At 47.0% G+C, this 23020-nt stretch overlaps 1 protein-coding gene across 1 annotated transcript in view; it reads right to left on the reverse strand.

The window, feature by feature from the left end:
* LOC138447908 (uncharacterized) overlaps positions 1–23020 on the reverse strand; it is a 416627-nt gene that overhangs the window by 307024 nt on the left and 86583 nt on the right. Inside the window, exon 4 of the mRNA XM_069604423.1 lies at positions 11049–11279. Within this exon, the coding sequence (XP_069460524.1) occupies positions 11049–11279 (231 nt within the window). The remainder of the gene's footprint in view (positions 1–11048; positions 11280–23020) is intronic.

The following is a 23020-nucleotide window of genomic DNA, read 5'->3' on the forward strand; positions in this document are numbered from 1 at the left end:
ATCGACCCGTAAAGCTCAGTGGAGCGTGGTTATAACGAGGCAACTCCTTTTCCCATTCCTCGACCGGACACTGCAGCGTGAAGTCAGGCCACATCATTAGCCCGGGTGGTGGGATGAGTATACAACGTGGCAGCCCGCGGCAGCAGTGAGGTGGGGGAACCCTGCAACCAACCTTGTGATGTCTTGAGCGCGACAGCTACCAAGGCTTAGTGCGCCTGTGGGCTCACTGGTAGGATTGCTGACTGCGAGTGTCCTGGACTGGCCTGGCATCTGTACGGGCTTGAATGATGATCTGAGAACTTGGAAAGCAGCAGCATTCTGACTGGCTTATGTGTACACTGGGGTACTACCACTACCTGCTGGCTGCACTACCCCTGTTTATTGCCTCCATTATCTATTTATTTGTATTTATTATTATTTATCTTTTCTCCTCTGCTCCGCACTTTCCACTCTCCCCTATCCACGCACTTTTACCCTTTCCCTTTCCCATGCACTTGCACAATCTCAATGTCACGGGGCCTAGTATGATCGTTGTTTTGTCTCGCCTGTTCCCCACCCTTGCCTTGTCGCGCTCTGAAACACTTGTGTACGAGCACGATACAAATGAAATATCCTATCATATCATATCATACATGACCACCCCATCCTGATCAGTGGCATTGATGGTAATCCATGTGTCCGCATATATCCAGGGGACAGTGTGCCTGACGGCCCTGGCACAGTGGCGAGATTCGACTAACAAAGTGAGGCTACCAGTGGAAGCTTCTCCTGGTGTTTGGACCCCCTTTGGTGGTAGTTGCATTACAGCCCACCTGGCACGGAAAAACCACATTGTGAGTTGTCTAGAGGGGGTCTGGAGCACGGTGTGTGCAACCCCGGCAATGCCTGGTGTGATCCTCTCTGCAGAAGTGGGTATGGATCCGCACAATCATTACCCAATCTCCCCTGGGCAGTGTTCTCTAAGTTTCTTACTGGAGGAGCTCATCTATGGGCAGAATCAAGTCAGGAAAAGTTAAGGAAAAATCAGGGGTTTCCATCAGCGCCATGCTCCAACACCCGAAGCGGCGTTAGAAGAGGAAGCTCAGCCCGCAACTAAAGGTGACATCATGCACCTACTTCAGTCCCTACAAAAGGAGATGGCAACAACGGCAAAAGATTTGAAGAGCTCCTTTCATGAACTAACCCGGACTGTGCAGCAGAATGAGTCTAAACTTGACGGCCTGGAATCTGCTTTCTGTGAACAAGCACACTGGCATGACCAGCTCAAACAAAGAGTGGCAGCACTTTAATCCTACCGGCCTACAGCGGAAGAAAACCAAGAGGACGCCAGAAATCCCTCCTGCAGGAACAATGTGCGTATCAGAGGGATCTCAAGGGACGTTCAGGACCAGAACCTAGAGAAGTATGTTCGAGCGTTGTTCCAGGAGATACTTGGGGACGAGCTGGTGGATCTCACATTAGACTGCAAGCATAGGGTATTCTCCAATTTCAAGATGAGGCAAAGCCTTCTCCCAGATGTCCTGGTGCGTGTTCATTTCTTCGAAACAAAAGACCTCATCTTTTAGAAGGTCAGAGCGATGGTGAACCTACTGTTACAGGGATCAACCCTGGAGCTGTTTCAGGATCTTTCCCAAGGCACAATCCAGCGACGCAGACTAATGAGGCCTCTGACCAACTGGCTCTCGGAGAAGGGGGTCGGTTATAAGTGGGGTTACCAATCCCGAATCATGTTCCAAATGGAAGGAACCCAGCACCAGTTTGCATCTCTTTGTACGGTGATGGAGACCCTAAAGATTCCCGATGTGGATATACACTTGCCAGATGACAGTGCTTCCGAGACCTCAGAACCCCAATGGTCTCAATCAAAATCGAGGAACAGTAGACGTCGAGAGCGTAGGAGGCTCTCTATGGACAAAAGGGAATGGAGCAGGGATACCGAGGCTCCTGATTGAACAGCGAGGTTGGTGAACTAAGTCAGTTTTGGCTCTCTCAGGAGCCCCATGGTGACCTTGGGTTGTTAAACACTTTGAGACTACGATGTTAGGTGGCTGGGCGCTAGTGAAGACAATTGCAGAGGCTGTAGAGGCTGTTTAATTTGCAATCATTTATACCTATAGGGGCATTAGGAGTACATGCCCTTTTTCAGGCAGGTCGCTTGATGTTTACCCCATACAGGGTTATTCTGATTTTGTCTTTTTTTTCTTTCTGTTGTTACGTTATACACCCAATATCGTTGTGGGAGGCGCTGTATGGCTGAGAGCAGGAACGTTGTAGGAACGTTGAGCAATATCCCCCTGAAGGAAGAGGGTATTGGGAGGCTGTAATGCTGTGTGGCTTTTTGTCTATGGGAGAGAATCCGACGTGGCGAGCTCGGCTACCTGTTGTGCTTGGGACTTACCTATACCACTACTATGCCTTATATAAAATGTGTTTCCATAAATGCCGAGGGCCTAACCTCCCAGTGAAAGAGGGTGGTAAGAGATACCCGGGGCAGATATATAGAGGTATCTGTGTATGATCCCAATCAACATCAAGGTCAGTTCTATACCCATTTGTTTCCTCAAATTGTGCAATTCCAACGGGGTGAGCTGGTAATAGGCGGGGATTTTAACCTAGTGCTAGATGGTAGCCTCAATAGCGGTGGTTCGGGGACTTCAACAGAGATGGCTAGAGCGGTCCCTCTCAAACAGGCCATAGCTGACATGAATTTGATTGATGGGTGGCGGAGCCTTCATCCCCAGCATCGGGACTATTCTTATTTCTCGCACATACATCGTGCTTACTCCAGGATGTATTCTATTTTCGTGTCTCATTCCTTCTTAGCAGGGATCTCGTCAGCCACTATAGAGCCACTACAGAGGTAGCACTGGTATCGGACCACTCGCCCCATTACTTTACACTTGGACGGTTATGGTCTGGGAGGTCGAAACTCCATGCGATGGAAGTTGAATAATTCACTGTTAGCAGATCCAGTAATATGATCTGACATTATGCAAAGGACCACACAGTATTTTCGGGAAAATCTAATGGGGAGGTGTCCATTTCAGGGGTATGGGAGGCTCTTAAACCCACTTTTCAGAGGGGAACTGATTAGTATAGCCTCGGCCCAGAAAAAGATATTGTCTGCTCGGGGAGTTCGGGCTGAGGAAAGGGTAGCCAAATGGGAAATTCAAAACAAGCGTGATGGGGCTAGAAAAAGGCATTGTGGATGGACGTTATCTCACACAAATTTCTTCGGACGAAAACACTTCTACTTTAGTACGTCCAAAAAAGCATCTCGGATATTGGCCTATAAACTACCAGCACAGCGAAATAGCACTGATATAGGATCTCTACAGGATAGTGGAGGATTGTTGAATACTACAGAATATGAGAAAATACATATTCTATACCAATATTATTGAGATATTTTGCATCTCAATGCTGGCTCACTACAAGAAACGTTTATCCGAGAAGCCTGGCTTCCTCAAGTCACAGCTGATCAAAGGCACTCTCTAGACGCACCCATAACAATTGAGGAAGTTGCTCATACCATCCGTTCTCTTCCCAGCAATAAAGCAGCAGGGCTTGATGGCTTTTCGGCTGCTTTTTATATGAAATTCTCTACAATTCTTTCCCACCACATGGCAGACTTGGTTAATTCTTTTGGTGAGACGGAATCGATGGGGGAGTCAACCCTGACCCAGCTCACTAAACCAGATAAAGATCCCACCTTATGCACATCTTTTCGGCTGATCGCGGTTCTTAATTTTGATTCTTTGATTTATTCGAAAGTGTTAGCCGCAAGACTAGCTGTAGTTCTACCAGAGCTGGTAACAGCGGAACAAATGGGTTTTATACCAGGACGCCAGGCATATGACAATATTTGGCGTATGATTGATATTTCGATCTGGGCACAAAAATAAAAACGAGCCATGGCTTTGCTTTCGATTGACACTGAGAAAGCATTTCATCGTGTTGATTGGTCCTTTTTAGCTACGGTCTTGGAGGGGTTCGGACTAGACCTGCGGCTCTTGAGGTTGATACTTGACAACTTTGTGTTACCATCTACAAGGATTAAACCGAATGGGATTCTTTCTGATCTGGTGCTCCTGTACAGTGGTACCCCGTCTGGGGTGCACACTGTCCCCATTATTGTTCACCCTGGCTATGGAATCCTTGGCCTATATGGTGCGCCTATCTGAGAATATTAGGGAGCTAGTTATAGGGGGTCATCAGTATAAATTAGCATTATAAGCAGACAACCTCCTCTTCTACATGCAAGATTCTAGAACTACATTACCACATGTTGTTTCATTGTTGGAACAATTCTTTGTGGTTCCCGACTTTAAAAAGTACTTAAGAAAATCAATGATACTAAATATCTGAGAGCCACCTGGGGTGGTTGAGCATTTGAAGGCGCCCTTCCCTTTTTCATGGGCTTTGCGGAACTTGAAATATCTAGGGGTGTTCTTGACAGTAAGATATGCAGATCTTTATACGACCAATATTATATTGCTTTTTGCTAAGGCCAGACAGGACTTGGCACGGTGGCGGGATTCGGAAATCTCTTGGCTCGGGATGATAACAGCTATTAAAATGACTCTGGTACCGCGTTTACTATATGAGCGGCCCTGATGGAATTGCCATCACGGATGTTCGGGTTTATATGGTCCCGGAAGAGCCCGAGAGTAGCTAGACATACATTGATGGCCGCCAAAGGTGTAGGGGGTCTGGCGGTGCCAGATATTGAAAGCTATCTAAATGCGGCCCAACTGGTGCCAGTTCTGGAGAGTCAAAAGGCAGCACAGACGCAGGAAATTAAGCATTGGGTGAACGTCGAACGCAGCATCTTAGGAACTCCCTTGCACAGAACGTGCTGGATTTCTCCCAAGGTCCGTAGGTGAACAGGGTCTCTGAACCTCCAGAGCCACATTAGAATACTGGGACAAAGCTGCGCGCAGATATGCTGTGACTATGTTTCCCTCGCCTAGGACAGGTCTCTGGGATAATAGAGTTCCCCCAAGGGATGGACAGGGGTTGGTTTATTTGTTGGAAAGAGGGAGGTTTATACACATTGGGCCAGATGTACAGGGACACTCATCCCCTCACATTTGAAGATTGCAAGCAGCCCTATATGGTAGGGGAAAGGGATAGGTTTGAGTATTTACAACTCCACCTTTGGACGACTCAACCACAAGTGGCACCCTTGGGCAGACGCAAGTCTACTCTTTTTGAAGATTTGTTTATGGGTGACCCCCTAGGGCCAAACATACAGCTCTCTAGAAGTTGTTAAATGGATCCAGGTTTAAATCCCTGCATACCTATATGTCCAGGTGGGAGGTAGATGTAGGGGAACCTAAAGATGATCTCACGTGGTTCAACATCTGGACGAGAGCCAACAAGACTTCTCAAGCTGTTCACCTTACAGAAAATAGCTTTATGCTGCTGTGCCAAGGGTACCTCAGCCCTAAGCAGTGGCATAACATCACTCCTGCTCTTTCCCCTTGCTGCTGGAGGTGCAGTGCACCTATGGGATCCTTTTTTTCGTATGTGGTGGGAATGCCCTCAAATGGAAGCATTTTGGCAGGCAGTGGTCGCTCAAATTAAAGAAATATGTGGGTTTGAGTTGGAAATGGAGCCCTTGGTTTTACTCTTGGGAAATGAGGATACTCAGCGATATTACAAGTTTGTAACTTCAACCTCTGTAAATTACTAAACCAACCCAACTTATAGAAAGCCTGAAAAGGTCTTTCTTAATAATCAACAACAAACAAACAAATGAGGCAGTCTGGGAATAGTTCCTACCTTGTCTTAATGAAGACAGGTGCACGATGGGGGCTGCGCTGATCCTGATGAAATAAAGGATCCTCCTGGAACCCCCTACGCGGTCAGCACTACAAAGGCTACCCCCCGAAGGGAATTCCAGGGAAACCCTCGAGGGGGAAAAAACCCTGAGCTGAGCTGCTGGGGAGCGTGGATGAACGTTCTCCTTCCCTCTGGAATGTTTGGAATAATTCCTGCTTTCTGGTTACCAATGTTGAAAGCTTGTTCTAATTAGCCCAGCTGTAGATGAATTTAAGAACAATATTAGCTAAAGAATAGAACAGAAAAAGGAAAATAAAGATTACAGAAAAAGCTCCCCTGCCCTTACCAAAGTGCTAAAACCGAATGGTCATTTAATGATGAAGGCAGAGCAAAGAGTCTGTGTTCCTGGAGCCTTCAAATACTATGAGGAAATGAAAGAAGAAGCGTAGATAGTAACGGGGTTTGCCCCAGGAAATATCAGATAGAAATAAGTAAGGGAAGAAAGGGTTTCTCCACCTGCAAGTGATGAAGGCTGCGCGACCTCGTCCGTAGAACGGGGAGTTAGCACAAGATGACAAAAAGGATTCTGGGAGTCGTAGTTCTCGGGAAAGAGAGAGTGGCTCCCAAAACAAATGCGGCTTCCTAAATGAAAATGAACCAACAACATAGACCTATCAAACCCTCCCCCAACTGTCAAAACAAGAATAAACTACTAATGTCAAGTTATGCCTAGCCGAACACTGTGTAACTGGGATTATGAAGGAAGGCAATGAGTTTAAACAGAAGGAGGATCGAAAGAGGTCACCGTTCCAAAGCTGAGTTCCTAGCGAAATACGGGAGAAAAGGTAAACAGTGATACAAGTTTGCAAGGATCCAAAGGGAAAATAGAAGCACAAAGAAAGATACAAAAAGATCCTGTAGCGTACTCACGGAGCGTCTGACAACCTCTAATCGAGTAGTGACGCGACGTGAAATCCGCTCTCCATTCTTTTATCGGATCTTCTTCCGTGGGCGTGGCTACGTCCCCCTGACGTCCTACTGCTTCCTGTGGTAACGTCGTGATCGTAATCACAACTAGACCGTCAACACTTCTTGCAGCTGATGCCGTCTCAGAAAAGCTAAAGGCACGATCATCACACACATCTCGGAATGTAATGGAGGAAACCATTACAAAGTTGAACGCCAGAAGCTCTAGACGGATTACCTTGTTCCTGGTAGCGGCACGTCTAGCAACTGCGCAACTCTGGAAATCACAAAGTCTGCCGGGTATCAAGCAAGGGTGGGCTTGGGTGTGGTATGTGGATGCTATATCCAAAATTGATGGGGCAATTAGGGGAGAAATGTTGCAATTTCAGATGGATTGGGCCCCATTGATTACGTTCATGAGTGATTCTGAAGCCCCGACATTCCCCATAAGCCTCAGCGCTGTAATAAGCAGAATAAGCTGCTTTACCTGAGTCCATGCATGCTCTATAGACTACAAGCCACACACCACTTTCTAATCATGAAAAATAACTGTGGGTATACTTTATGTATTTGTTTTAATTTGTATTATCGTTTGCTTTTAGATATGATTTGCTTAAACTGTTTGAAGATGTGATGGTTATGGACTCGCACTGTACCAGCGAGATGCTAGAGTCAGTTGCGATCTTATTAATAAGAAAAAGCTGCAGAGCTCGGACTCAGACATGTAATGACTTCAAAGTTATTGTATTGGATACATTGTTGTATGTGATTTAATAAACTTTAAATGACAGAAAAAAGAGCACACCCCCAGCTGAAAAAAACAGCTCAGGCAGTGCTCATATTTTTACTCTGTTGGTTCCTCCATAATGGTCTGAGGGGGCCAAGACCCGTGTGTCGATGCCCCCTCGCCCATTATGGACAAGCTGCCCCTGCTATGTGTCATGCAGTGTCCCACCTTCAGGAGTTCCTCCACTCCCTGATCACACTCCTCTCTCTCTCCTTATCACTCTGTAAGAGAACTTTGTGTGTCACGCTGTGTCCCACCTTCAGGAGTTCCTCCACTCCCTGATCACACTCCTCTCTCTCTCTCCTTATCACTCTGTAAGAGAACTTTGTGTGTCACGCAGTGTCCCACCTTCAGGAGTTCCTCCGCTCCCTGATCACACTCCTCTCTCTCTCTTTATCACTCTGTAAGAGAACTTTGTGTGTCACGCAGTGTCCCACCTTCAGGAGTTCCTCCGCTCCCTGATCACACTCCTCTCTCTCTCTTTATCACTCTGTAAGAGAACTTTGTGTGTCACGCAGTGTCCCACCTTCAGGAGTTCCTCCGCTCCCTGATCACACTCCTCTCTCTCTCTTTATCACTCTGTAAGATAACTTTGTGTCTCTATTCTCAAAACGGTACTGAGTCACAGGTAGGGATAAAACAGACCTCTTGCTCTGTGAGTATACACTTCTATAAACAAAAAGACAGTCCGATATTTTCTTAGGTGTCACTAAACATTCTTCCCACAAGACATGGTATCAATTATCACAAAAATGTTTATTAAGATTCTAAATTTCATAAAACAATCATAAAAATGATCATCGTACATAAAACATATACATTATGCTTAAAAACCACACAAGTAACAATACCATAAGTGAGTAAAGTTTGCAGATGTTTTTTAAGGATCTTCCAATGTGTGTACAACTCACACTCTGATTCCTATGTCACATTACTAATGGCCTATTTCCTATTGGTATAATACAAACAACCCGACTTGTACAAGTTTCTGTCCTTTAGATACAGCGATGTAGGACATTCTTCAGGGGAAATTGACTTGTGCCGAAATTTAAAATTCTTCTTTCCTAGGGGAGAACTCTCTCTTCCCAATAATGAATCTTGGGCTTTTTCAGTTATATGTTGCAGATTCCCGATTTCTTCAGGTATTCTAGCGTTTCCTTATCTCTCCCTTCTCTATATCCATTCAGGGTTACACTAAGATATGGCTCAACATCTTGAGTGTTCTATAATGATTCCTCCTTTGTGCTAGTTAGTACCAGCCTCCACTCCCCTTATAGGGTCAAATGCTTGTAGATCCTTTCTCTCAGCATCCAGAACCGTAGTGACTCGAATCCTGTGTCCCTGCTCGAGCAAAGAAGAAATCGGGAATCTGCAACATATAACTGAAAAAGCCCAAGATTCATTATTGGGAAGAGAGAGTTCTCCCCTAGGAAAGAAGAATTTTAAATTTCGGCACAAGTCAATTTCCCCTGAAGAATGTCCTACATCGCTGTATCTAAAGGACAGAAACTTGTACAAGTCGGGTTGTTTGTATTATACCAATAGGAAATAGGCCATTAGTAATGTGACATAGGAATCAGAGTGTGAGTTGTACACACATTGGACGATCCTTAAAAAACATCTGCAAACTTTACTCACTTATGGTATTGTTACTTGTGTGGTTTTTAAGCATAATATATAGAGATAACTTTGTGTGTCATGCAGTGTCTCACCTTCAGGAGTTCCTCCGTTCCCTGCTCACACTCCTCTCTCTCTCTTTATCACTGTGTAAGAGAAGTTTCTTTATGTGTCAGTGTACTCAGTGTCATGCAGTGTCTCGCCTTCAGGAGTTCCTCCGCTCCCTGCTCACACTCCTCTCTCTCTCTCTCTCTCTCTCTCTCTCTATCTCTCGCTCTCTCTCTCACTTTCACTCTCTCTCTCTTTCACTCTCTCTCTATCACTGTGTAAGAGAACTTTGGGTGTCACGCAGTCTCTCACCTTCAGAAGTTCCTCTGCTCCCTGTTCACACTCCTCTCTCTCTCTTTATCACTGTGTAAGAAAACTTGTGTCGCACCTTCAGGAGTTCATCTGTTCCCTGCTCACACTCCTCTCTCTCTTTCTCTCTATCACTGTGTTAGTGTGCTCTGTGTGTCACGCAGTCTCTCACCTTCAGAAGTCCCTCTGCTTCCTGCTCACACTCCTCTCTACCCCATTATCACTGTTTCAGTGTACTCTGTCATGCAGTGTCTCACCTTCAGGAGTCCCTCTGCTTCCTGCTCACACTCCTCTCTACCCCATTATCACTGTTTCAGTGTACTCTGTCATGCAGTGTCTCACCTTCAGGAGTCCCTCTGCTTCCTGCTCACACTCCTCTCTACCCCATTATCACTGTTTCAGTGTACTCTGTCATGCAGTGTCTCACCTTCAGGAGTCCCTCTGCTTCCTGCTCACACTCCTCTCTGCCCCATTATCACTGTTTCAGTGTACTCTGTCATGCAGTGTTTCACCTTCAGGAGTCCCTCTGCTTCCTGCTCACACTCCTCTCTACCCCATTGTCACTGTTTCAGTGTACTCTGTCATGCAGTGTCTCTCTCCTTCAGGAGTCCCTCTGCTTCCTGCTCACACTCCTCTCTGCCCCATTATCGCTGTTTCAGTGTACTCTGTCATGCAGTGTCTCACCTTCAGGTGTCCCTCTGCTTCCTGCTCACACTCCTCTCTACCCCATTATCACTGTTTCAGTGTACTCTGTCATGCAGTGTCTCACCTTCAGGAGTCCCTCTGCTTCCTGCTCACACTCCTCTCTACCCCATTATCACTGTTTCCGTGTAGTCTGTCATGCAGTGTCTCACCTTCAGGAGTCCCTCTGCTTCCTGCTCACACTCCTCTCTACCCCATTGTCACTGTTTCAGTGTACTCTGTCATGCAGTATCTCTCTCCTTCAGGAGTCCCTCTGCTTCCTGATCACTCCTCTCTGCCCCATTATCGCTGTTTCAGTGTACTCTGTCATGCAGTGTTTCACCTTCAGGAGTCCCTCTGCTTCCTGCTCACACTCCTCTCTACCCCATTATCACTGTTTCAGTGTACTCTGTCATGCAGTGTCTCGCCTTCAGGAGTTCCTCCGCTCCCTGCTCACACTCCTCTCTACCCCATTATCACCGTTTCAGTGTACTCTGTCATGCAGTGTCTCACCTTCAGGAGTCCCTCCGCTTCCTGCTCACACTCCTCTCTACCCCATTATCACTGTTTCAGTGTACTCTGTCATGCAGTGTCTCACCTTCAGGAGTTCCTCCGCTCCCTGCTCACACTCCTCTCTACCCCATTATCACTGTTTCAGTGTACTCGGTCATGCAGTGTCTCGCCTTCAGGAGTTCCTCCGCTCCCTGCTCACACTCCTCTCTACCCCATTATCACTGTTTCAGTGTACTCGGTCATGCAGTGTCTCGCCTTCAGGAGTTCCTCCGCTCCCTGCTCACACTCCTCTCTACCCCATTATCACTGTTTCAGTGTACTCTGTCATGCAGTGTCTCACCTTCAGGAGTCCCTCCGCTGGCTGCAGATACCTCTTCTCTATCTCGGTTATCGGGGCGCTGAGGGTAGAGATTTGCTGGGATAATTTGGCTACTTGCACCTTCTCAGCGATAGTAATCCTCCTCTCCATCTCCTCCAGTCTCCCCAGTATCGCCCGCTCTTGTTCCTTCAGGAGTTGCCGCATTCCTTCAAACTCAGCCACAGTTTTCTGCTTTTCAGTTCCCAACATGTCCTGTCATAGGTAAAGAAAAGTAAGTCACTTTTACTGTAGTGACCGCAAAGCACAGAACGCTGGCCAGATAGTATTCTCTATGGGAACATGGCAGTGTCATAAAATTAAAACCTTCTCAGGCCATCACTACAGATCTTTCCCGATGGAAATTAATCTCTCCAAGTGTGGGTATCTGCACACATGCTAGTTCTCTGGACATTAATGAATACTGAAATGGTTTGATGCATGTAGGGGTCGGCACGATAAACTGCTAAAACTGGTTTTGCAGGTGAATGCAGTGTCTAAAAAGTGTCTCTGTCACTGGAGAACACTTAAGAAAATGATATCCCTGCAGGTTTGAGGAATGGAAGCTGCTCTCTTCTGCCCACTGGGATATGGCAGTGCCGTAGGTCTAATCATCCCTCAATTCCTACTGCAGAGGCTGCAATACGTTTGGAACTCTTCCACACACCTCTTCCCTCTCTGTATCAATGGACTTCTTAGAGCTCATTTGGGATATGATATGATATGGCATTTATAACACGCCTGTACATAAGTGTTTCTAGGCGCGACAAGACAAGGGGGTTAACAGGGAGGACAAAACAATGCTCTTACTAGGCCTTGTGTCATTCAGATCACGCGGGGAAATGGATGGGGAGAAGTGTCAAGGGGGAGGGGGTGCAGAAGTGCAGATAATCAAAAGTGCAGCCAGCTGGTGGCTCATTGCAGGTGAAAGAAAGTGCAGCCAATGGGTGGCTCTTAAGCGCAGAGAGGGGGGACTGTAGGGTTACAGTTACAGACCACAAGTGAGAGGCAGTACGAGGTGCAACTGGACAAGCGGGGACCTGGGCCCAAGTTCAGAGGGTGGCCAGGTGACTAGTGCGTGGAACAGATGGGTCATCAGCATGGGAGAGGAAGAGAGAAGGCGGAAGCGAAGAGGAAGGTTTTCGAGTTGCTTCCGGAACCTGAGTTGATTCTGCTCAAGTTTGAGAGAAGAGGTTGTTAGAATTAGAGGTTGTTAGAACAGCCAGCCTCCCTCTGGCTGTTCCAGAGGGAGGCTCCAGCCGAGGAGATAGATCTGCCCGCAACTCTCTGCTTGGAGAAGCGTCTGACCCTCAGAGTTGGAGGTGAATGAGCAGAGAGCTTGAGAAGGAAGATGTTTTGGAAGAGGAAGTTGGAGGTAGAGTGGTCTCAGGCCCCAGAAAGCCTTGTGGATGATGCAGAGGGTCTTAAAGTTGATTCTTGCAGCCACGGGGAGCCAGTGCAGAGATTTCAGAGGTGGAGAGATACAATGCCTGGGCTTGAGGCCAAGGACAAGTCTTGCAGTCCTGTTCTGGATAAGTTGTAAAAGGTCAAAGACGGCTACATATGTATCTCTGAGAATTTTATTTCTTAAATGCTTGTTTGACTTCATTTGCTATTTTACTGCCTGATTATGGCTTTCCAAAAGTGCCTAGTATAGTTTGCTTTATATGCGGGGAGACTTTGATCTCTCTTCCATTGCCGCGCATCTTGAGGTCACATGGTCTGTTCTGAATCGGCATTTATGTTCTGGCCCTTCCGGCAGCACAACGTACGAGCGCAGCGGGCACGCCTATTGCAAGCCAAATGCATGCTTAATGCAAGCCCGTCAGTGGCTATCCGGGCCCCGGCAGGGTCGCAGGGACTGGACTCCTCTTCTTCTATTAATGGATTTGCTGCCGCTCTCAAAAGGCGGGAACTATTTATTGCTTTAGATCCTCCTGACACTTGCTGGCCTCCTGGCTTTGTATGCAAACCTGCTGTTATTGCTTCTGGATTAGTGTTTAAACCGTATTGCTTGAACAGCTTGTTATGTAATGCCAGATCCCTTGTTGCTCACACTGCTGACTGCTTTGACCTATTATCTGACCTCAAGCCCGATTGTTTGCTTGGTAGCGAAACTTGACTTTCTGTGTCTTCTGGACCAGCTGTGGTTGCTATGCTCCCCGCTGGTTATGATGTTCTGAGGGCTGATCGTGCAGCTAGCCACCCTGGTGGTGGCCTTGCCTTTATCTATAAGTCTATATTTGCATCCACTATGATACCTCTGCCTTCCCTTTGCAGAGCTGAGGCACTTTTCATTTGTATGACTCTTTATGCCTCTAAGACTATTTATTTTCTTACAGTCTATCGCCCCCCTGGATATGACGCAAACGTTGTTGGTTCTTTCACGGATCTTGTGGCATCTCTTCAGCTACAATACTCGGATATGATTGTTGCTGGTGACTTTAATTTTAAGTGCAATAATCCGTCGGATAGCCACTAAATTCATTACTGCGATGGAGGATCTTCTATTGCTGCAGTTTGTTACTGAGCCGACCCACGTCTTGGGTAATAGCCTCGATTTGGTTTTTGCAAAACATGACTTTCTGACGGCCTCTATCCCCTTATGCATTACTTGGTCTGATCATTTTGTCATTCCTTTTGTATTGGACTATTTTAACCACCCTCTAGTCTTGGATAAACCGAGGATTAAGAAGCGGAACTGGCGTACAGTCGACACTTCTTTGATTGCTGTGCATATAAATACCAGCTGCAGTGTTGTATCTCCTATAGATTTTGGTGCCTTATCCAACATTTTCACCACCACGGCTGATCTGCTTGCTCCCCTGATAGAGATTCATACCTGTAGACGGCCTTCTCAACCATGGCTCAAGGAGGGCCTAAAGATTCTTTGCCTTAAACGTAGGTAAGCAGAACGCTAATAGCGTTCCTCTTATTCCATTGGTGACCGGACCATCTTTTGTGCTATCACCTCCCTATATCATTTGGCTATCAAGCAAGCCAAACAAAAGTATTTAACCTCTCAAATTATAAATTCTATCGCATAGCCTTAAGAGCTCTTCAGGGTGGTCCATTCTTTGTCGGCTAGAGAATCTTCTGATGACTCTATACCTACATCTCAAGAACGTTGTGATTCCGTGGCAGAAATTTTCATTTGTAAAATTGACAATCTCCAGGATCTTATCTCGGCTGATTGGAATTCTTCGACCGGTAGGCCGGGTCTCCCTGCTGATCTATCTTTGGGGATCATGCCTTTACTGCTGCCTCATGGGACTCTTTCCCTTTTTTTTTATATGGCTGCTGATCTTACGATAGCAGTCACTAGAATGACATCAGCCTCTCCTATTGATGCTCTTCCACTGTTTGTGGTGAGGGATATTCTCCCTCTGATTCTGTCTCATTTTATATCTGCAGTCAATCATTCCTGTTCAACAGGGACTATTCCTTATGTACTTAAATGCGCTACAGTGATCCCCCTTCTTAAACCAACTCTGGATCCTTTAGTTCTTGCTAACTTTCACCCCAACTCTCTTCTACCTTTTAGTATGAAGTTGCTCAAATCCATGGTGTCCCCACAATTGGTGCGGTTCTGTGAATCTACATCTCTGCGCGATGCTTTCCAGTTGGGTTTCATACCTGGCCAGGGCACTGAGACCGTTCTGGTCTCGTCTTGATGACCTTACGTGCATTGTTGATCAGGGTGGAGTGGCGGCATTGGTCCTCTTGGATTTCTTGGCCGCTTTTGATACCATCGATCACTCCATCATGATCAATCGTCTTTCAGCAGCTGGCATGTCAGGACCAGTTCTTGCCTGGTTTCACTCTTTTCTTTCTGACTGCTCTCAGCACCTTCTGCTTCAACCCTTCCTTTCTGTGGGCTCTGCTCTGGTGTGTGGGATCCTTCATGGCTCGGCCCTGTCTCCCACTCTTTTTCACATCAACATTCAGCCTCTGATCGCTCTTATCCGTGCCCACGGCTTTAGATGCTACTCGTATGCTGATGATACTCAGATCTTGGTTCGGCTGGATCTTCTTTATCCAGACCGTCCACTGAGTTGCAGGATCGCCTATCGGCCATGGGAAGCTAAGATTGGCTCACACTGAATGGAAACAAGACAGGGGTCATGGTTGTGGGTTCTCCTACTGCTTCCTGTCTTTGGACGCCATCTTTCTGGCCCCCCTTTTTCGGCTCTTTTCCTGCTGTAGGCCCGGTGGTTAAGAACTTAGGTGTCAAAATGTCTGCGTCTCTGTCTATGGCTCCTCAGGTTGGCTCGGTCTGCCAGGCTGGTCATTTTCAATTGAAAATACTTAGGAAGATCCTCCAATTTATTCCTTCCTACTTGCGAGCCCCAGTGGTCTCTGCATTGGTCCTCAGCAGGATAGACTACTGTAATTCTTTATATTTGGCTCAGCCAGACTATCTGACACAGCGCCTGCAGGTTCTCCAAAATTCTGCTTCCCGTCTTGCCACTGGTATTCCCTATTGGGAAAATATCTCACCAGTTCTTAAGTTCCCTCACTGACTGCCAGCGGCTCGGCGTGTTCATTTTAAATTTTTATGCTTAGTGCATAGGGCCTTTTATGATGCTGGTACAGAGTACTTACAGCAAAATATTCGACCCTATGTTCCTGCCCTTGCGCTTCGGTCTGGGGTCTGCTCTCTTTTGCCTATCCCTAGAGTCCGTCGTGCAAGGACTGGAGGCTGTTCTTTTTCAGTCAAAGCTGCCATTCTGTGGAATGCTCTCCCTGCCGCCTTTCGTGCAGTGTCTGGTCATTTATAATTTAGGAAAGCTCTAAAAACTCTACTGTTTAAAATTATTTTCTTTGTGATTCCTATGTTGTCAGTCATAGCACCAGGTTTCCTTTAGGTGTTGGTTGCGCTGTACTCCGGTACAAAAAACTAACTATAACATAACATAACAAGAGTAGAGGCAGGAAGATTTAGAAAGAGTCTGTTGTAGTAGTCCAACCTTAAGAGGACCACAGCTCTGGAGACAGGGAGCTTCTGGGGGAAAGTGAGAAAAGGAAGAATACCTCTGAGGAGGTGCAGCTGGTAGTTTGACTGCTAAGAGACATCAGAGATGTGAGGAGAGAAGGAGAGGGTGGAGTCAAGATGACACCAAAGTTCTTAGCCTCACATGAAGGAGCATGAAAAGGGCCCAGAGTGGGTGTTCAGGAGAGCAGTGTCCGTGCGTCTGGCAGCTCTCAAGCCAGACTGGTGGTCAGGGAGGCAACCAACGGATTCAGTATGTACATTAAGCTGGGAGATGGCCAGCTTTTCCAAGAGTTTGCCCAAGAAAGGAGTGATGGAGTGTTGGGGAGAATTCTCATCTATGGCTGATTTCCCTCACCTAGTGAGTCCCCCAGCATCTTTGCTGGACTTCTGGAGTTTATTTTTTTCCACTTGGTAAGAGTGAGTGCTTTTCCCCCACTCTTACCTGTGTTTTGCTATGTGTTTCTCTCTGTTTTTGTGATTGTGGACTCTGAAGTATACCACTTCAGTAGCCCCCTTCTTTGAGACTTCCCTCGACTCCATTTCTGAGGCGACTACCATCCCCCGGGAAAGGGTAAAGTTACCATTAACAATAGTCAATCTACCACAGATCCAGTACACCCCATCTTCCATGGAGTACTGGAAAGGGTTAACTTGTATCCTTTTTTATCCTAGAGCATTGTTTCGCTCTTTTAACATTTAGACTTGGCTGGTGGCAGTGGTATCTACCCTAACTTTTCTACTGCGATTATATTAGATAAACGTGGTACTGTTCTTGGCTATTATATTAGCCGGGAACATAAACCCGCTTGACCAAATCGTCTTTCGTTTGGCTCCGGTTGGGTTTATTCGCCATTTCTTTTTGTTAAAGTCCTTCTTGTGTTTTACTTTGCGCGGCAAACTAGGTTCGCCTTCTTTGTTCACTGTCTTTTGGCGGGCTTCTGCTCAGAAGCCCTCCTCAATGCGCCTGGGTGTCTAGGTGGGCTGAATGTGAGGGAGGGGTGTAGTCACCCCCTGCACAGGGTATCCTAAGAAACCCAGGTCGCACTTTGTCATGATTGGCCAGGGTAGTTGTCCGGGCTGGACAACCCCCCTGCTGTGTGATTGACAGCCAGGCTGTGTGAATGGGGGTTTTCCGAATAAAAGGCAGGTCTCTTGGGCTAGAAGTCAGAGAGTCACCACTGGAACTACAAGGAACCGAAGAGAAGCGGAGAGAACGACGGTTGCTGCAACTACCCCGTCCCAGTGAAGCCCTGCTGCAGTCCTAAGTTATCTGCCCTTCAACGACTCAGAGAAGATCCAGTCCGGAGTCTTCTTCCCTTGAGCTTGGTGGGGATAACCAGCTCATCTTCTACAGCCAGAGGATCCTCTTCCGTGGTCGAAATCGCTGCACACTGCTGTAGTGGTCCGGATAGCCACCTGAAGAGCCTCTCCTGTTTTTAAGGAGCCCACCTTTTATTCCTTGTCGCTGCTGCCGGCTTCATCCCTGCGTGGTGCAGACCCCCTTCAGACATCCTCCTTCACAATGAAGCTCCAGGAATCGTGGGTCTGCGGGAAACCAACAGGAACAACTGCCAGGGCACCAGCTGCACCATTGGTACAAGGTACTGTGCTCTACTCGAGGAAACTGGGTGAATCCCTTTTTCTTCATTTCCAAGGCTTGCCCTTGTCTTCCCTCCTTCTTATAACTTTTGCTTCCGAACATTGACAATATCAAATTACTTTTGGCTTGAATCGTGAACTGTCTGACCGTGTGATCTTCGGCAACTGGCCCCGGTGTCTTTCGACCCTGGCTCTGGCCCTTTGACTTTTGACCTCCTGTCTCTGAGTGTTTCTTGATTCTGCCTGCCTAACCAATATATTGCCTGTGATTTTTGCCTCCAACTCCCTCTGGGTATCTCAGGTGCTAAGTGTTTTTTTGCCCCGGTAGCAATTCATGTCACGGATACACGTTTGTTTAGTAGACCGAACTGTCAAAAAGTGATCGCAATCGTATTCGCGGTAATGTGTTTTGGTCATAACACCGGTTCATTCAAACACAGGGTACTTACCTTGAGACTTACTGTACAAAGTGAATTGGTTAGTTGTAGTATATTTAACATGTGGTTTTTATTGAAGTTTAATAGAAGTGTTCTGTTTATAACAGATGGTTTAAAAATAAATGTACTTATATTTTTCTACCTGAAACCTTGAGTCAGTGTTTGCTTGAGTCACAGTAATGGTGGTCCCTTTGTGTAATCTCTGCTACTGCTCGTATACTCTTGAGATAAGCCTGGCTGCTCCGCCACTGCTACCACTCTGACATAGTAGTACAGGCTTGCACCAAAGGTAAAACTTGTATTGCCACCTGTAGTCTTAATCGTGTGTAATGGTCCCCAAAGGGCACTGCACGGGATTCTGCCTAACATGGAGATAGGGTGATAGTTAGCCGGAGAGGAAGGATCGGCCAAGGGCTTCTTTAGAAGGGTTGTGCACATGAGAGTGCTTAAGGGGGAGGGGAAAGTTCCAGTGGCAAAGGAGTGATTGCAGAAATTGGCCAAGGCTGGAGCAAGGGTGTCAATGTAGTCCTTGATGGTTCAGGATGAGCAGGGGAGAACATGCTTTGATGAGACTTTCGCAGATCAGACTTGTCTAGAAACATTGTGAGGGGTGGAAAGGGGAACAGAGGAGAAAGGAGGAGGAGAGACAGCCTCAGCCTCAGACGGGCCAGGAGCGGTAGAGGAGGAGGGAGAGAAGTTTTAGTAGTGAAATGAGAGGCCTGGGCTGTGCAGAGGGCCGGGGAGGGAACAGGAGACGTAGAGACTGCAGAAGGATGGCCAGCTCCTTGCAGATTTGAAAAATTCGGCCGAGTTGTTAGATACCACAGAGACACTTGGATCTGTGCTCTCTTCTTGGTGAGGACAGAAAATCTGTACTGCCTTTGGAGCAGTCGGCAGGCCAGTTTGTCAAGGGGTGCGCCCAAGGGCCTCCACTTCTTCTCTGCCGCCCTACACTTGTGTTTAAGAGTGACGAGGTTGGAATCGTACCAGGAGTTGCACTTGGATTTGGATTTCAAGCGGAACCTCATGACGGGGTTAGAGATAGAGAGATGAAGGTTTGAGAGGGCTTTGTCACGGTGTGAGTCAGTCAAAGGTGCAGCAGGAGGAGAGAAAGTAGCGACAAAAGCCTCAACTGACACACGCTTCATGGAACGGATGACAAGAAGGTAGGTTGCAGTGCTGGAGTCGGCTTGACCTGCGGTAAAGTGAAAGAGAGGTGGAAAGAAAGGACCTGTACTACCTTTGGAGCAGGCGGCAGGCTAGTTTCATCAGTTATATAAGATATAGCTCAACGATATTTGAGTATTGTATATTGAAATCAAAGAAAGACATCTAGGGGAGTCATTCTCCTACACTTTTATTATTCAGAAGCTGAAGACGCCTTTCCAGGAGAAGGGAGTCATTCTCCTAGACTTTTTCAATAAAAATAATAATGTATTTCTTATATAGCGCTACACATCCATACGTCTCAGAGCGCTGAAATAACAGAAGAAATTTTTATGCCACAGACTGGTACTCAATTTATCAATCTCAGAAGGATGAAAGGCTGAGTTGGCCCTGCTGGGATTTGAACCTGCCACAGCAGGCTGCACACAGACTTCAGGGGCGGGCGCTTAGCTCGCTGTGCTATCTGACCAGCTTATTATTCAGAAGCTGATGAAGCCTTTCCAGGAGAAGGGAGTAATTCTCCTGGCTTTTTTTATTTAATAGTGGTAGGAGCAGGACAGCTTAGTAATGGACTGAGGACAGACTATTTACTTTTGGGCTTCACTACAAACGACGAGCACCAGGTAGGGAACTCCTTAGAGCAGGAATAGCCAGGCATTGTCCTTATTATTTAAATAAAGAAACTTGAACATTCTTCTGCCCTCCACTCAGATGCTGCTCTATCCCTGTATCACTGTGTCAGTAATGCAGTGACTCACCTTCAGGAGTTCCCCCGCTGGTGGCTCACACTCCCTCTCTATCCCTATATCACTCTGTCAGTGTACTCTGTAACGCAGTGACACACCTTCAGCAGTCCCCCCGCTGGCTGCTCACACTCCCTCTCTATCCTTATATCACTCTGGGTGTAACACAGTGACTCACCTTCACCAGTTCCCCCGCTGGCTGCTCACGCTCCCTCTGTATCCCTATATCATTGTATCAGTGTACTCCATTTGTAACATAGTGACTCACCTTCAGAAGTTCCTCCTCTGGCTGCTCACACTCCCTCTCCCTCCATATATCATTGTATCAGTGTACTCTGTTTGTAATGCAGTGACTCACCTTCAGAAGTTCCTCCTCTGGCTGCTCACACTCCCTCTCTATCCCTATATCACTGTGTCAGTGTACTCTGTTTGTAACAGAGTGACCCACCTTCAGCAGTTCCCCCACTGGCTGCTCACACTCCCTCTCTATCCCTATATCACTGTGTCAGTGTACTCTGTTTGTAACAGGGTGACTCACCTTCTGCAGTTCCTCCTCTGGCTGCTCACACTCCCTCTCTATCCCTATATCACTCTGTTTGTAACGCAGTGACTCACCTTCAGCCGTTCCCCCGCTGGTTGCTCACACTCCCTCTCTATCCCTATGTCACTGTGTCAGTGTACTGTTTGTAATGCAGGGACTCACCTTCAGGAGTTCTCCGCTGGCTGCTCACACTCCCTCTCTATCCCTATATCACTGTGCAAGTGTATTCTGTAATGCAGTGACTCACCTTCAGCAGTTCCCCCGCTGGCTGCTCACACTCCCTCTCTATCCCTATATCACTGTGTCAGTGTACACTGTTTGTAACACAGTGACTCACTTCAGCAGTTCCTCCTCTGGCTGCTCACACTCCCTCTCTATCCCTATATCACTGTGTCAGTGTGCTCTGTAACACAGTGACTCACCTTCAGCAGTTTCTCCTCTGGCTTCTCACACTCCCTCTCTATCGCTATATCACTGTGTCAGTGTACTCTGTTTGTAATACAGTGACTCACCTTTAGAAGTTCCCCCGCTGGTTGCTCACACTCCCTCTATATCCCTATATCACTGTGTCAGTGTACTCTGTTTATAACACAGTGACTCACTTTCAGCAGTTCCTCCGCTGGCTGCTCACACTCCCTCTCTATCCCTATATCACTGTGTCAGTGTACTCTGTTTATAACACAGTAACTCATCTTCAGCAGTTCCCCCGCTGGCTGCTCACACTCCCTCTGTATCCATATATCATTGTATCAATGTATTCTGTAATGCAGTGACTCACCTTCAGGAGTTCCCCCACTGGCTGCTCACACTCCCTCTCTATCCCTATGTCACTGTTTCAGTGTACTCTGTTTGTAACAGAGTGACTCACCTTCAGCAGTTCCTCCTCTGGCTGCTCACACTCCCTCTCTATCCCTACATCACTGTGTCAGTGTACTCTGTAATGCAGTGGCTCACCTTCAGCAGTTCCCCCGTTGGCTGCTCACACTCCCTCTCTATCCCTATATCACTCTGTTTGTACTGCAGTGACTCACCTTTAGCCGTTCCCCTGCTGGCTGCTCACACTCCCTCTCTATCCCTATATTACTGTGTCAGTGTACTCTGTTTGTAACACAGTGACTCACTTCAGCAGTTCCTCCTCTGGCTGCTCACATTCCCTCTCTATCGCTATATCACTGTGTCAGTGTACTCTGTTTGTAATGCAGTGACTCACCTTTAGCAGTTCCCCCGCTAGTTGCTCACACTCCCTCTCTATCCCTATACCACTGTGTCAGTGTACTCTGTTTGTAACACAGTGACTCACCTTCATCAGTTCCTCTGCTGGCTGCTCACACTCCCTCTTTATCCCTATATCACTGTGTCAGTGTACTCTGTTTGTAATGCAGTGACTCATCTTCAGGAGTTCCTCTCTGGCTGCTCACACTCCAGCTCTATCCCTACATCAGTATGTCAGTGTACTCTGTAACGCAGTGACACAACTTCAGCAGTTCCCCCGCTGGCTGCTCACACTCCCTCTCTATCCCTATATCACTGTGTCAGTGTACTCTGTAACGCAGTGACTCACCTTCAGCAGTTCCCCCGCTGGTTGCTCACACTCCCTCTCTATCCCTATATCACTGTGACAGTGTACTCTGTTTGTAACGCAGTGACTCACCTTCAGCAGTTCCCCCTCTGGCTGCTCACACTCCCTCTCTATCCCTATATCACTGTGTCAGTGTACTCTGTAATGCAGTGACACACCTTCAGCAGTTCCCCCTCTGGCTGCTCACACTCCCTCTCTATCCCTATATCACTGTGTCAGTGTACTCTGTAATGCAGTGACACACCTTCAGCAGTTCCCCCGCTGGCTTGTTTGTTTGTTTGTTTGTTTATTTTATTTATATCGCGCACCTGACCCGGAGGTAATTGGGCGCTTGAGGCTGAAGTGGTTACATGGCATAGTATAGACAGTTGTAAGCATTAATACAGTTTGTAAAATTACAATGGTACATATATACATTACACATTATACATATTATACATTAGGTCATAGCAGTCGTATAAGTTGGGTGACACATATACTAGTTGAGCAGACCACCTAGCTATCAGTGGTATCAAGAGCTGCTATTTTGTTAGGAATCCATGTAATAACATGGCTTCTGAATTTGTTGAAGGTTTGAATGGTTTGGATGTTCTGAGGGAGAGTGTTCCATAGCTGGGCGGCTAATACCGGGAAGCTAGAACCTCCGGCTCTTTTTAGATTGTATCTAGGCACCACCAGGGACAGTGTGTTAGATGATCTAGTGAATCTGTTGGACACCCTCCATGTGAACTTGTCAGTGAGATAGGGGGTGGGGGGCTTGGAGGTTTATTGCTTTGTGTGTGAGGCAGATAGTTTTTAGGGCAATTTTGTCATGTATAGAGAGCCACCTGTGTTGCTTTCTAATTTCTGAAATGTGCTCTCTTTTAGGAATATTCAACGCTGCTCTAAGCGCGCT

This window comes from Ambystoma mexicanum, chromosome 3q, assembly GCF_040938575.1.
Source record: "Ambystoma mexicanum isolate Mex_15411 chromosome 3q, UKY_AmexF1_1, whole genome shotgun sequence".
Taxonomy (NCBI): Eukaryota; Metazoa; Chordata; class Amphibia; order Caudata; family Ambystomatidae; genus Ambystoma; species Ambystoma mexicanum.